A 12,591-nucleotide genomic window follows, 5' to 3' on the forward strand; every position below is an offset into this window, starting at 1 on the left:
ACCCCATCAGTCTGTCACATCACCCCCATGCATACCAGGGAAACTGTCTCAGCCTCAAGTTATGCAGCAGTCTCTTATGCTGTTTGAAGACTCCGCTGGCAGGGTTTCCCAAGGGCATCCACCTAGCCCTTCCCCAGCGGTGAAAGACATAGAATGCACTGACGCACAACCACTTATGTTTCCTGATGATGAGGACATGGGAATACCACCTCAGCATGTCTCTGATGATGACGAAACACAGGTGCCAACTGCTGCGTCTTTCTGCAGCGTGCAGACTGAACAGGAGGTCAGGGATCAAGACTGGGTGGAAGACGATGCAGGGGACGATGAGGTCCTAGACCCCACATGGAATGAAGGTCGTGCCACTGACTTTCACAGTTCGGAGGAAGAGGCAGTGGTGAGACCGATCCAACAGCGTAGCAAAAGAGGGAGCAGTGGGCAAAAGCAGAACACCCGCCGCTAAGAGACTCCGCCTGCTACTGACCGCCGCCATCTGGGACCGAGCACCCCAAAGGCAGCTTCAAGGAGTTCCCTGGCATGGCACTTCTTCAAACAATGTGCTGACGACAAGACCCGAGTGGTTTGCACGCTGTGCCATCAGAGCCTGAAGCGAGGCATTAACGTTCTGAACCTGAGCACAACCTGCATGACCAGGCACCTGCATGCAAAGCATGAACTGCAGTGGAGTAAACACCTTAAAACCAAGGAAGTCACTCAGGCTCCCCCTGCTACCTCTTCTGCTGCTGCCGCCTCGGCCTCTTCTGCTGCTGCCGCCTCGGCCTCTTCCTCCGCCTCTGGAGGAACGTTGGCACCTGCCGCCCAGCAAACAGGGGATGTACCACCAACACCACCACCACCTCCGTCACCAAGCGTCTCAACCATGTCACACGGCAGCGTTCAGCTCTCCATCTCACAAACATTTGAGAGAAAGCGTAAATTCCCACCTAGCCACCCTCGATCCCTGGCCCTGAATGCCAGCATTTCTAAACTACTGGCCTATGAAATGCTGTCATTTAGGCTGGTGGACACAGACAGCTTCAAACAGCTCATGTCGCTTGCTGTCCCACAGTATGTTGTTCCCAGCCGGCACTACTTCTCCAAGAGAGCCGTGCCTTCCCTGCACAACCAAGTATCCGATAAAATCAAGTGTGCACTGCGCAACGCCATCTGTAGCAAGGTCCACCTAACCACAGATACGTGGACCAGTAAGCACGGCCAGGGACGCTATATCTCCCTAACTGCACACTGGGTAAATGTAGTGGCAGCTGGGCCCCAGGCGGAGAGCTGTTTGGCGCACGTCCTTCCGCCGCCAAGGATCGCAGGGCAACATTCTTTGCCTCCTGTTGCCACCTCCTCCTTCTCGGCTTCCTCCTCCTCTTCTTCCACCTGCTCATCCAGTCAGCCACACACCTTCACCACCAACTTCAGCACAGCCCGGGGTAAACGTCAGCAGGCCATTCTGAAACTCATATGTTTGGGGGACAGGCCCCACACCGCACAGGAGTTGTGGCGGGGTATTGAACAACAGACCGACGAGTGGTTGCTGCCGGTGAGCCTCAAGCCCGGCCTGGTGGTGTGTGATAATGGGCGAAATCTCGTTGCAGCTCTGGGACTAGCCAATTTGACGCACATCCCTTGCTTGGCGCATGTGCTGAATTTGGTGGTGCAGAAGTTCATTCACAACTACCCCGACATGTCAGAGCTGCTGCATAAAGTGCGGGCCGTCTGTTCGCGCTTCCGGCGTTCACATCCTGCTGCTGCTCGCCTGTCTGCGCTACAGCGTAACTTCGGCCTTCCCGCTCACCGCCTCATATGCGACGTGCCCACCAGGTGGAACTCTACCTTGCACATGCTGGACAGACTGTGCGAGCAGCAGCAGGCCATAGTGGAGTTTCAGCTGCAGCACGCACGGGTCAGTCGCACTACAGAACAGCACCACTTCACCACCAATGACTGGGCCTCCATGCGAGACCTGTGTGCCCTGTTGCGCTGTTTCGAGTACTCCACCAACATGGCCAGTGGCGATGACATCGTTATCAGCGTTACAATACCACTTCTATGTCTCCTTGAGAAAACACTTAGGGCGATGATGGAAGAGGAGGTGGCCCAGGAGGAGGAGGAGGAGGAGGAGGAGGAAGAGGGGTCATTTTTAGCACTTTCAGGCCAGTCTCTTCGAAGTGACTCAGAGGGAGGTTTTTGGCAACAGCAGAGGCCAGGTACAAATGTGGCCAGCCAGGGCCCACTACTGGAGGACGAGGAGGACGAGGATGAGGAGGAGGTGGAGGAGGATGAGGATGAAGCATGGTCACAGCGGGGTGGCACCCAACGCAGCTCGGGTCCATCACTGGTGCGTGGCTGGGGGGAAAGGCAGGACGATGACGATACGCCTCCCACAGAGGACAGCTTGTCCTTACCCCTGGGCAGCCTGGCACACATGAGCGACTACATGCTGCAGTGCCTGCGCAACGACAGCAGAGTTGCCCACATTTTAACCTGTGCGGACTACTGGGTTGCCACCCTGCTGGATCCACGCTACAAAGACAATGTGCCCACCTTACTTCCTGCACTGGAGCGTGATAGGAAGATGCGCGAGTACAAGCGCACGTTGGTAGACGCGCTACTGAGAGCATTCCCAAATGTCACAGGGGAACAAGTGGAAGCCCAAGGCCAAGGCAGAGGAGGAGCAAGAGGTCGCCAAGGCAGCTGTGTCACAGCCAGCTCCTCTGAGGGCAGGGTTAGCATGGCAGAGATGTGGAAAACTTTTGTCAACACGCCACAGCTAACTGCACCACCACCTGATACGCAACGTGTTAGCAGGAGGCAACATTTCACTAACATGGTGGAACAGTACGTGTGCACACCCCTCCACGTACTGACTGATGGTTCGGCCCCATTCAACTTCTGGGTCTCTAAATTGTCCACGTGGCCAGAGCTAGCCTTTTATGCCTTGGAGGTGCTGGCCTGCCCGGCAGCCAGCGTTTTGTCTGAACGTGTATTCAGCACGGCAGGGGGCGTCATTACAGACAAACGCAGCCGCCTGTCTACAGCCAATGTGGACAAGCTGACGTTCATAAAAATGAACCAGGCATGGATCCCACAGGACCTGTCCGTCCCTTGTCCAGATTAGACATTAACTACCTCCCCATAACCATATATTATTGGACTCCAGGGCACTTCCTCATTCAATCCTATTTTTATTTTCATTTTACCATTATATTGCGAGGCTACCCAAAGTTGAATGAACCTCTCCTCTGCCTGTGTGCTAGGCCTAAATATATGCCAATGGACTGTTGCAGTGGTGGCTGACATGAAGCCTGATTCTCTGCTATGACATGCAGACTAATTCTCTGCTGACATGAAGCCAGATTGTCTGTTACGGGACCTCTCTCCTCTGCCTGGGTGCTGGGCCTAAATTTATGACAATGGACTGTTGCAGTGGTGGCTGACGTGAAGCCTGATTCTCTGCTATGACATGCAGACTGATTCTCTGCTGACATGAAGCCAGATTGTCTGTTACGGGACCTCTCTGCTCTGCCTGTGTGCTAGGCCTAAATATATGCCAATGGACTGTTGCAGTGGTGGGTGACGTGAAGCCTCATTCTCTGCTATGACATGCAGACTGATTCTCTGCTGACATGAAGCCAGATTGTCTGTTACGGGACCTCTCTGCTCTGCCTGTGTGCTAGGCCTAAATATATGCCAATGGACTGTTGCAGTGGTGGGTGACGTGAAGCCTCATTCTCTGCCATGACATGCAGACTGATTCTCTGCTGTCATGAAGCCAGATTGTCTGTTACGGGACCTCTCTGCTCTGCCTGTGTGCTAGGCCTAAATATATGCCAATGGACTGTTGCAGTGGTGGGTGACGTGAAGCCTCATTCTCTGCTATGACATGCAGACTGATTCTCTGCTGACATGAAGCCAGATTGTCTGTTACGGGACCTCTCTGCTCTGCCTGTGTGCTAGGCCTAAATATATGCCAATGGCATGTTGCAGTGGTGGGTGACGTGAAGCCTCATTCTCTGCTATGACATGCAGACTGATTCTCTGCTGACATAAGGCCAGATCGTCTGTTACGGGACCTCTCTGCTCTGCCTGTGTGCTAGGCCTAAATATATGCCAATGGACTGTTGCAGTGGTGGGTGACGTGAAGCCTCATTCTCTGCTATGACATGCAGACTGATTCTCTGCTGACATGAAGCCAGATTGTCTGTTACGGGACCTCTCTGCTCTGCCTGTGTGCTAGGCCTAAATATATGCCAATGGACTGTTGCAGTGGTGGGTGACGTGAAGCCTCATTCTCTGCTATGACATGCAGACTGATTCTCTGCTGTCATGAAGCCAGATTGTCTGTTACGGGACCTCTCTGCTCTGCCTGTGTGCTAGGCCTAAATATATGCCAATGGACTGTTGCAGTGGTGGGTGACGTGAAGCCTCATTCTCTGCTATGACATGCAGACTGATTCTCTGCTGACATGAAGCCAGATCGTCTGTTACGGGACCTCTCTGCTCTGCCTGTGTGCTAGGCCTAAATATATGCCAATGGACTGTTGCAGTGGTGGGTGACGTGAAGCCTCATTCTCTGCTATGACATGCAGACTGATTCTCTGCTGACATGAAGCCAGATTGTCTGTTACGGGACCTCTCTGCTCTGCCTGTGTGCTAGGCCTAAATATATGCCAATGGACTGTTGCAGTGGTGGGTGACGTGAAGCCTCATTCTCTGCTATGACATGCAGACTGATTCTCTGCTGTCATGAAGCCAGATTGTCTGTTACGGGACCTCTCTGCTCTGCCTGTGTGCTAGGCCTAAATATATGCCAATGGACTGTTGCAGTGGTGGGTGACGTGAAGCCTCATTCTCTGCTATGACATGCAGACTGATTCTCTGCTGACATGAAGCCAGATTGTCTGTTACGGGACCTCTCTCCTCTGCCTGTGTGCTAGGCCTAAATATATGCCAATGGACTGTTGCAGTGGTGGCTGACGTGAAGCCTCATTCTCTGCTATGACATGCAGACTAATTCTCTGCTGACATGAAGCCAGATTGTCTGTTACGGGACCTCTCTCCTCTGCCTGGGTGCTGGGCCTAAATTTATGCCAATGGACTGTTGCAGTGGTGGCTGACGTGAAGCCTGATTCTCTGCTATGACATGCAGACTGATTCTCTGCTGACATGAAGCCAGATCCTCTGTTACGGGACCTCTCTCCTCTGCCTGGGTGCTGGGCCTAAATTTATGACAATGGACTGTTGCAGTGGTGGCTGACGTGAAGCCTGATTCTCTGCTATGACATGCAGACTGATTCTCTGCTGACATGAAGCCAGATCCTCTGTTACGGGACCTCTCTCCTCTGCCTGGGTGCTGGGCCTAAATTTATGAAAATGGACTCTTACAGTGGTGGGTGACGTGAAGCCTGATTCTCTGCTATGACATTAAGACTGATTCTCTGCTGACATGAAGCCAGATTGTCTGTTACGGGACCTCTCTCCTCTGCCTGGGTGTCGGGGCCTAAATATCTGAGAATGGACTGTTCCAGTGGTGGGTGACGGGAAGCCAGATTCTCTGCTATGGAACCTCTCTCCAATTGATTTTGGTTAATTTTTATTTATTTAATTTTTATTTTAATTAATTTCCCTATCCACATTTGTTTGCAGGGGATTTACCTACATGTTGCTGCCTTTTGCAGCCCTCTAGCCCTTTCCTGGGCTGTTTTACAGCCGTTTTAGTGCCGAAAAGTTCGGGTCCCCATTGACTTCAATGGGGTTCGGGTTCGGGACGAAGTTCGGATCGGGTTCGGATCCCGAACCCGAACATTTCCGGGATGTTCGGCCGAACTTCTCGAACCCGAACATCCAGGTGTTCGCTCAACTCTACTTACAGCTATTCAGGCATGCTTGGCGTGTGCCTTCTAAAAATGTGGGATTGTGACATTTTGTACATGGCTGCCCCACAGAAAGTAGATGCCTTCAATAGTACAACAGAAATGAAGCCATTACTTTCGTGTACACATTAGCTGAGGCATACACAATTGAAAGATTAAGCACAATGAGAAATGGATCAACAAATCATAATTTACTTACAGCCTCAAGTCCATTACGGGTCTGAGAAACTGCAACTGGGCAGTGTAGATGTATGGCCTCTTCCGGGAGGGACCCTCTCCACTACGGCCCTTGCTGGAGACCTCTCGCCGAAATTGGTCCCGGCAACTGGCCCAGCGAGTTTTGGTTTGTTTCACTGTTCATAATGAAGCAAAAAAATAAAAAAAAATTACAAAGGATCCAAAGAAACCAGCATAAAATGACATTTTACAAAAAAGGGAGCAAATAGGGAATAACAAGGTACCAACAAAAAAGGACCGAATAAACAGCACATGGTACAGTCCAGCAGGTGTCTGGATACTAATGCAGACGAACAAGATGGAGGAGACTAGTCGTGTAAGCCTTGTGGCCCTAACTTTTAAAAATAAAGTGTCGGTCACAACTCTAAGATGCTCAAATACAAGGACATGTGTCTGGGACAAAAAGGGCACAAACATGTGATTAGAAACATGAGAACTGTATGCTGGAGCAAAGGGAGGGACAGCCATTTACACTTAGAAATGGTGTTGTATGGAATGTAATAGACGTCACTTTAACAAAGCATGTGCGGCCCTTTATGGCAAATGAAGCTGAACTGCACAAAAAACACTATTGGGAACTCAGGGTTAAAAACAAAATCTGGTTGCCATCCAGTGGGCACGCACAGCACAACTACATTGCTCTCACTTACCTAAGTCAGCACGGCCTCTGCTATCAGCTTTGGCCCAATCGTTCTTTCGGAGGCTACGGGCCACCTGCTCCCACGCAGCATCCTTTCTGGTCCGATCCAGATAGAGATTGCTGCGGGTATCCCATATTTCAGGCCTCTCCTGGACCAGGGTGATGAGCTTTTCCACATTCCACCTAGGCATTTTCTCAGTGAAAAATTAATGGCTGCCTCACCACACAGAGAGAAGCTTCCAGACACAGGTGGCTAGAAATTAGCATAATCTGTGACCCTAAACTTCCTGTACATTTTTTTTTTCAAATTTATTGCCACAACTTTTGCCAGACAGAGTGCCCATGGCAAATGAAATAAATAAAACGGGCGCGGACGCGGACGCGGGTGTCAAACGGGTGTGCAAACGTGTTTTTAACGGCCCCATTGACTTCAATGGGGCCGCGATCCGTTAGCCGTGAAAAAAATAGGACAGGTTATATTTTTTTCACGGCCTCGAAACACGGGTCACGGGCGCGGTGTAAAAACGGTGCACAAGCCGAGTTTTCAACGGCCCCATTGAAAGTCAATGGAGCCGCAGAAAAAAACGTCTAAGGGCACAACGGGCACGGGTGCACACAACGGTCGTGTGCATGAGGCCTAACTCTGAGGATCGTTTTATCCCCATGTGATGATCACACCTGGTCTCACCTCAGACCTAATGATTGTGGGGAAAGAACTGAAAATCCTGATATACATCTCCTCTTATAGCTATAATGCCTGTCACTGCCTTACAACGTGTAAAGAAAAATAATAAGATAAAAATGTATGTATGTATCTAACCCCTAGATATGATTTAGAAAAAAAAAAAGACTGCTGCCGGTCACAGCTTGCATACAGAATAATTACCGCAGAGTTGGAAAAAGACATTTAAAAAAAGTTAGGCCTCATGCACATGAACGTTTTTTGTTTCCGTGTCCGTTCCGTTTTTTTGCGGATAGGATGCGTACCCATTCATTTCAATGGGTCCGCAAAAAATGCAGACCGCACACCGTATGCTGTCTGCATCAGTATGTCCGTTCCGTAGCCAAGCCCAAAAAATAGAACATGTCCTATTCTTGTCCGTTTTAGGCATTGTTACAATGGATCCACAAAAAAAAAAAAAATTGATGGCATACAGATGGCATCCGTTTTGCGGACCGCAAAACACATACGGTCGTGTGCATGTAGCCTTTGTTCTACTAATATGTTTTATGCTACAGACCTGCCACTATTTTTCACCCAGTCCATTTTATCTATGTTTTTGTAGGTGATGTCTCCAGAACTGGATACAGTATTCCAGATGTGGTCTCACTAGTGCTCTATACAGCAGGGTTAGAATCTCTCTATTTATACCTCTAGCTATACAGCCAAGTATTCCAGTTGCAATACATATCAGGCAGCCATATACCAATTCTGTCAGGTGGAACTAGATCAGGGGCCTTGCATAGCACTCCGTATTCTATGTTTTTCAGTACTAATGGAGTGCACATGCTCAACGTCATATCCAGAGGTTGTATTAGTGCTGCCAGCATTGCTGCAGAAGTTACAGGGGTGGGAAATCAGCCTGTCAGTGCTCAGACCATACGCCGCACACTGCATCAAATTGGTCTGCATGGCTCATCAAATTGGTCTGCATGGCTGTCGTCCTTCAAAGGAAGCCTCTTCTAAACATGATACACAAGAAAGTCAGCAGTTTACTGAAGACAAGCAGACTAAGGACATTGATTACTGGAACCATCTCCCATGGTCTGATGAGACCAAGATAAACTTATTTGGTTCAGATGGTGTCAAGCGTGTGTGATGGCAACCAGGTGAGGAGTACAAAGACAAGTGTGTCTTGCCTACAGTCAAGCATGGTAGTGGGAGTGTCATGGTTTGGGGCTACATGAGTGCTACTGGCTGTGGGGAGCTACAGTTCATTGAGGTAACTATGAATGCCAACATGTACTGTGACATACCGAAGCAGAGCATGATCCAATCCCTTCGGAAACTGGGCCGCGGGCAATATTTCAACATGATAACGACCCAAAACACACCTCCAAGATGACCACTGCTGTGCTAAAGAAACTGAGGGTAAAGGTGCTGGACTGGCCAATCTTGTCTCCAGATCTAAACCATATTGAGCATCTGTGGAGCATCCTCAAACAGAAGGTGGAGGAGTGCAAGGTCTCTAATATCCACCAGCACGGTGATGTCATCATGGAGGATTGAAGAGGATTCCGGTGGCAACCTGTGAAGCTTTAGTGAACTCCATGCCCAAGAGGGTTAAGGCAGTGCTGGAAAATAATGGCCAAACAAAATATTGACACTTTGGGCACAATTTGGCCATGTTCACTTAGGGGTGTACTCACTTTTGTTGCCAGTGATTTAGACATTAATGGCTGTGTGGTGAGTTATTTTGAGGGCACACCAAATGTACACTGCTATACAAGCTGTACACTGACTACTTTACATTGTATTAAGTGTCAGATCTTCAGTGTTGTCCCATGAAAAGATATAATAAAGTATTCACAAAGATGTGAGTGTTTTACTCTTGGGAGATCCTGTATATGCCTGCTTCCTGATGGTTAGGGGCACAAACACACAATGGCTTTATGTGGCCGCTGGTTGGCAGGTTGGGCACCACCCTTGCTTTACATAAACAATGATTTTATTACATGACACGGAGGCTCATATTGCTATCTCTTTCTTTACTAGATTAAACAGCAGCAAAGAAAAAATACAAGTCAAACAAGTTGCCATGGCAACAGAACCCTCCCCCATATGACCCAGTATAATAGGTCTGGACCCCAAACACTCCTCCTCTTTCTTTGCTGCTGCCTCCACAGATAAGTACTTTGTGTGGGCTATCTGTGGGGCTTTATATTGTTAAGGGCGTTTATCTCCCTTCTCATTTTATTTAGGCAATATATTTTTTCTATTCCCTTACTGTGTTCAACGTTTACTGTATATATTTCTTCCTTAGGTATATATTTCTCTATATATATATTAGTACTCGTTATGTCTATTTGTTTTGTGGGTCTTCCCTGAGGTGGTTTTCTTATTCCACAGGGTTCGTTCGGTTAATTCCGGCTACCGCCGCCCCCCCCCCCCCCCCCCGCTTTTCCCTCTTACTTCATAGGTCCGCTTCTTCCCTTCTGCTCACTCTCCTGTGCGCTCCCGTCGGCGGCCGTTGTCTCGCGGGACTTCGGCCGCCATATTCTTATCCTCTCTCTTCTCCTGCATCTTCGGATCCTTCGCGCCGTTTTTCCCCTATTCTCGCGAGATCTCGCGCTTCTTTGCTCCCAGCATCGCGAGATCTCGCTTGTGACCGTTCACTAGTTCCTCTGAGCGGACGGTTTTTACTGCTGTAGCGCTCGATTTTTTCTTAAGTGATCCCTGCTGGCCTCTAGGTTTGTTATCGCTGGGGCCCTTACATATATTAGTGCCCTGTCAATACGGTTTGCTCTGATCCTGTCCCAGGCCATATATTTTTAGTCAGGCATTTATAAACTGCATTGCTTTACCATGACTGATCACAATCAGCGCACCCCCACACCTAGGGACTTGGAGCAGTTGTCTCTGGCCCAGGAGTCTGTTGCTGGTCAGTCTGATGATCAGGCGCTGGCGATTCAGCGCTCTGTTGCTATGGCCATTCAATCCGCTATGGGGTCCATGGCTTCGGCCATATCGCACTCTATCTCTGAAGCTTTCCTTTTGCATAACCCGCCCTCTAAGGATAGCTCCATCCCTGCACCCTCTAGTTCTCGGGCACCTGCCCCTGATTTACCTGCCTCCAGAACCAGTAATGTTGGTGAGTTACCTGCCACCCTAGATAGCGCGCCTCGTCCGCGCAAAAGAGCCTACGCCCGCCAGGCAGAAAAGGCGAGGCAGTGGAAATGCGCCAGAGCGCAACATGACACTGAATCTGACTCCGATCATTATTCGGATGAGGAGGCACAGGATGATCGTTTTTACGGTACAGAGGAGGAGGGTTTAGTCCCTTTAGATATGGACCTCCCCGGTCCTTCTTCTAACCCGGCCTTACCCCTTACTTCTACTACGGACGGTTCCGTGGAACCCTCCTTGGCCATACTAGACCCAGCGGGTCTTCCGCTGTTTGACCCGGATGCACTTCACCATCCCAGATCCGCAGAATGGCTCCCCTCTGAGCATGTTGCCAGATACTTGGAGGCGAGAGTTCGCCAACCTCTTAGTAAAGAGGCTAGAAATAAGTTACGGGCTGAATGCCCCAGGCCAATTGTTCCCAATAAGGTCTGTGAGACCCCTATTGTGGACCCAAAGATGTCCCAATATTTAACCAAGTCAGGATGGAATCCCCGCAGAGGGCTTGAATCTGCTCTAAAAGCCTGCCAAGACAAGGTCTTAGATATTTTAGGCCCCCTGACTAAAATATTTGAGTTGGCCGAGTCCGCTAAAGCTCAAAACACGCTGGTTGACCCAGAAGAGCTACGGGGTTGGGTCCAGCGTGCAGTATGTATTACTGGAAATATCAATACGTCCCTCTCTATTGAGAGACGTAAGGCCATATTGTTTAAAATTGAGCCAAAACTCTCTAATTTGGCATTAACAGAAGCAGGCAAGGATGCTCAAGGCCTCCTTTTTGGAGATTCTTTTATTAAAGATCTCTCCCGTTTTGTTGGGGCCTTTACGGCCTTGGATAAGGCTCAAACGTCTATGAGACGCGTTTTTCAAGGTCGGGTCTCCACCAGGGCCGGCAGCTCTAGGGGCCGCCTGTCCGGCCGTTCATCTTTCCAGACCCGTGGTTCGGGTCGAGGCTCCTTCATGTACCGAAACTCCAATCAGGAATCCAGACAGCCGTCTACCTTCTTCCCCTCTCGTGGCCCGGCTTGGAGATCCAGAGGCTCTAGAGGTTTCCCAGCGTCAAGACGTCCATTCGGTAAGTCTACCAATCCCATCCCTTTCTTCAGTTACCTGGGTAGGGGGAAGACTCCGTCTTTTTTCCCACGTTTGGGCTACAATTACCTCGGACCCATGGGTTCTCTCTACTGTGCTAGGGTTCCGAATAGAACTAACCAGATCTCAGATCTACATTCCCCCTCCAGAACCTTACCACCTTCCTGCTCCGAAACTCCTTCTTTTGCACAAGGAATTATTGGCCCTATTCCGGAAGGGCGCCATAGAGCCGGCCCCATCTTCCTCCCTGGGAGTGCTAAGCAATATGTTTCTTGTGGCCAAGAAAGGGGGCCAGATGCGCCCTGTTATCAACCTCCGGCCACTAAACGCTTTCGTCCTTTACCGCCATTTCAAAATGGAGGGTATCCACCTCTTGAGAGACATGCTCCTTCACGGCGATTGGATGGTAAAGTTAGATCTAAAGGACGCCTACCTGACAGTCCCAGTGTCCGAGGTTTCCAGGGACCTCCTTCAATTCCGATGGGGCAAGGAGACATGGAGATTTACTTGTCTCCCATTCGGTCTTTCTTCAGCTCCTTGGGCTTTTACAAAGTTATTGCGCCCGGTTGTCTCCCACCTTCGCAGTCGAGGGATCCGTCTCATCGTCTATCTCGACGATATCCTTCTCATGGCTCTGGACCGAGCTACCCTTCTGACGCATTTGGGTTGGACTATGGACCTCCTGTCCCGTCTAGGTTTCCTGCTCAACCTGGAGAAATCCTGTCTCACTCCGGGTCAAGAGATGGAATTTTTGGGTTTTTCCATCAATTCCATTACAGAAACTCTCAGTCTCCCGTCTTCCAAGGTCCAAGCGATTCGCAAGGAGCTTTACCGGACTCTATCTCTCCCACAGGTCTCCCTGCGTCAACTGGCCCGTGTCATCGGCCTCCTTTCGG

At 49.9% G+C, this 12,591-nt stretch overlaps 1 protein-coding gene across 3 annotated transcripts in view; it reads right to left on the reverse strand.

Annotated features, from left to right (window-relative positions):
* KCNMB2 (potassium calcium-activated channel subfamily M regulatory beta subunit 2) overlaps window positions 1-12,591 on the reverse strand; it is a 501,876-nt gene that overhangs the window by 463,847 nt on the left and 25,438 nt on the right. The window contains exons 1-2 of one of the 3 annotated variants that reach the window (XM_044292336.1): window positions 6,770-7,017; window positions 6,082-6,235 (exon numbers count right to left, since the gene is read on the reverse strand). The exons of 1 other annotated variant lie outside the window; for it this stretch is intronic. In XM_044292336.1, coding sequence (XP_044148271.1) covers window positions 6,082-6,235; window positions 6,770-6,950 — 335 coding nt within the window. In that variant the 5' untranslated portion in view covers window positions 6,951-7,017. Of the gene's footprint in view, window positions 1-6,081; window positions 6,236-6,769; window positions 7,018-12,591 lie in introns of those variants that run through there. One more of the 3 variants, XM_044292338.1, reaches the window with a different exon arrangement.

The sequence above is a fragment of the Bufo gargarizans genome, chromosome 4, assembly GCF_014858855.1.
Source record: "Bufo gargarizans isolate SCDJY-AF-19 chromosome 4, ASM1485885v1, whole genome shotgun sequence".
NCBI lineage: Eukaryota > Metazoa > Chordata > Amphibia > Anura > Bufonidae > Bufo > Bufo gargarizans.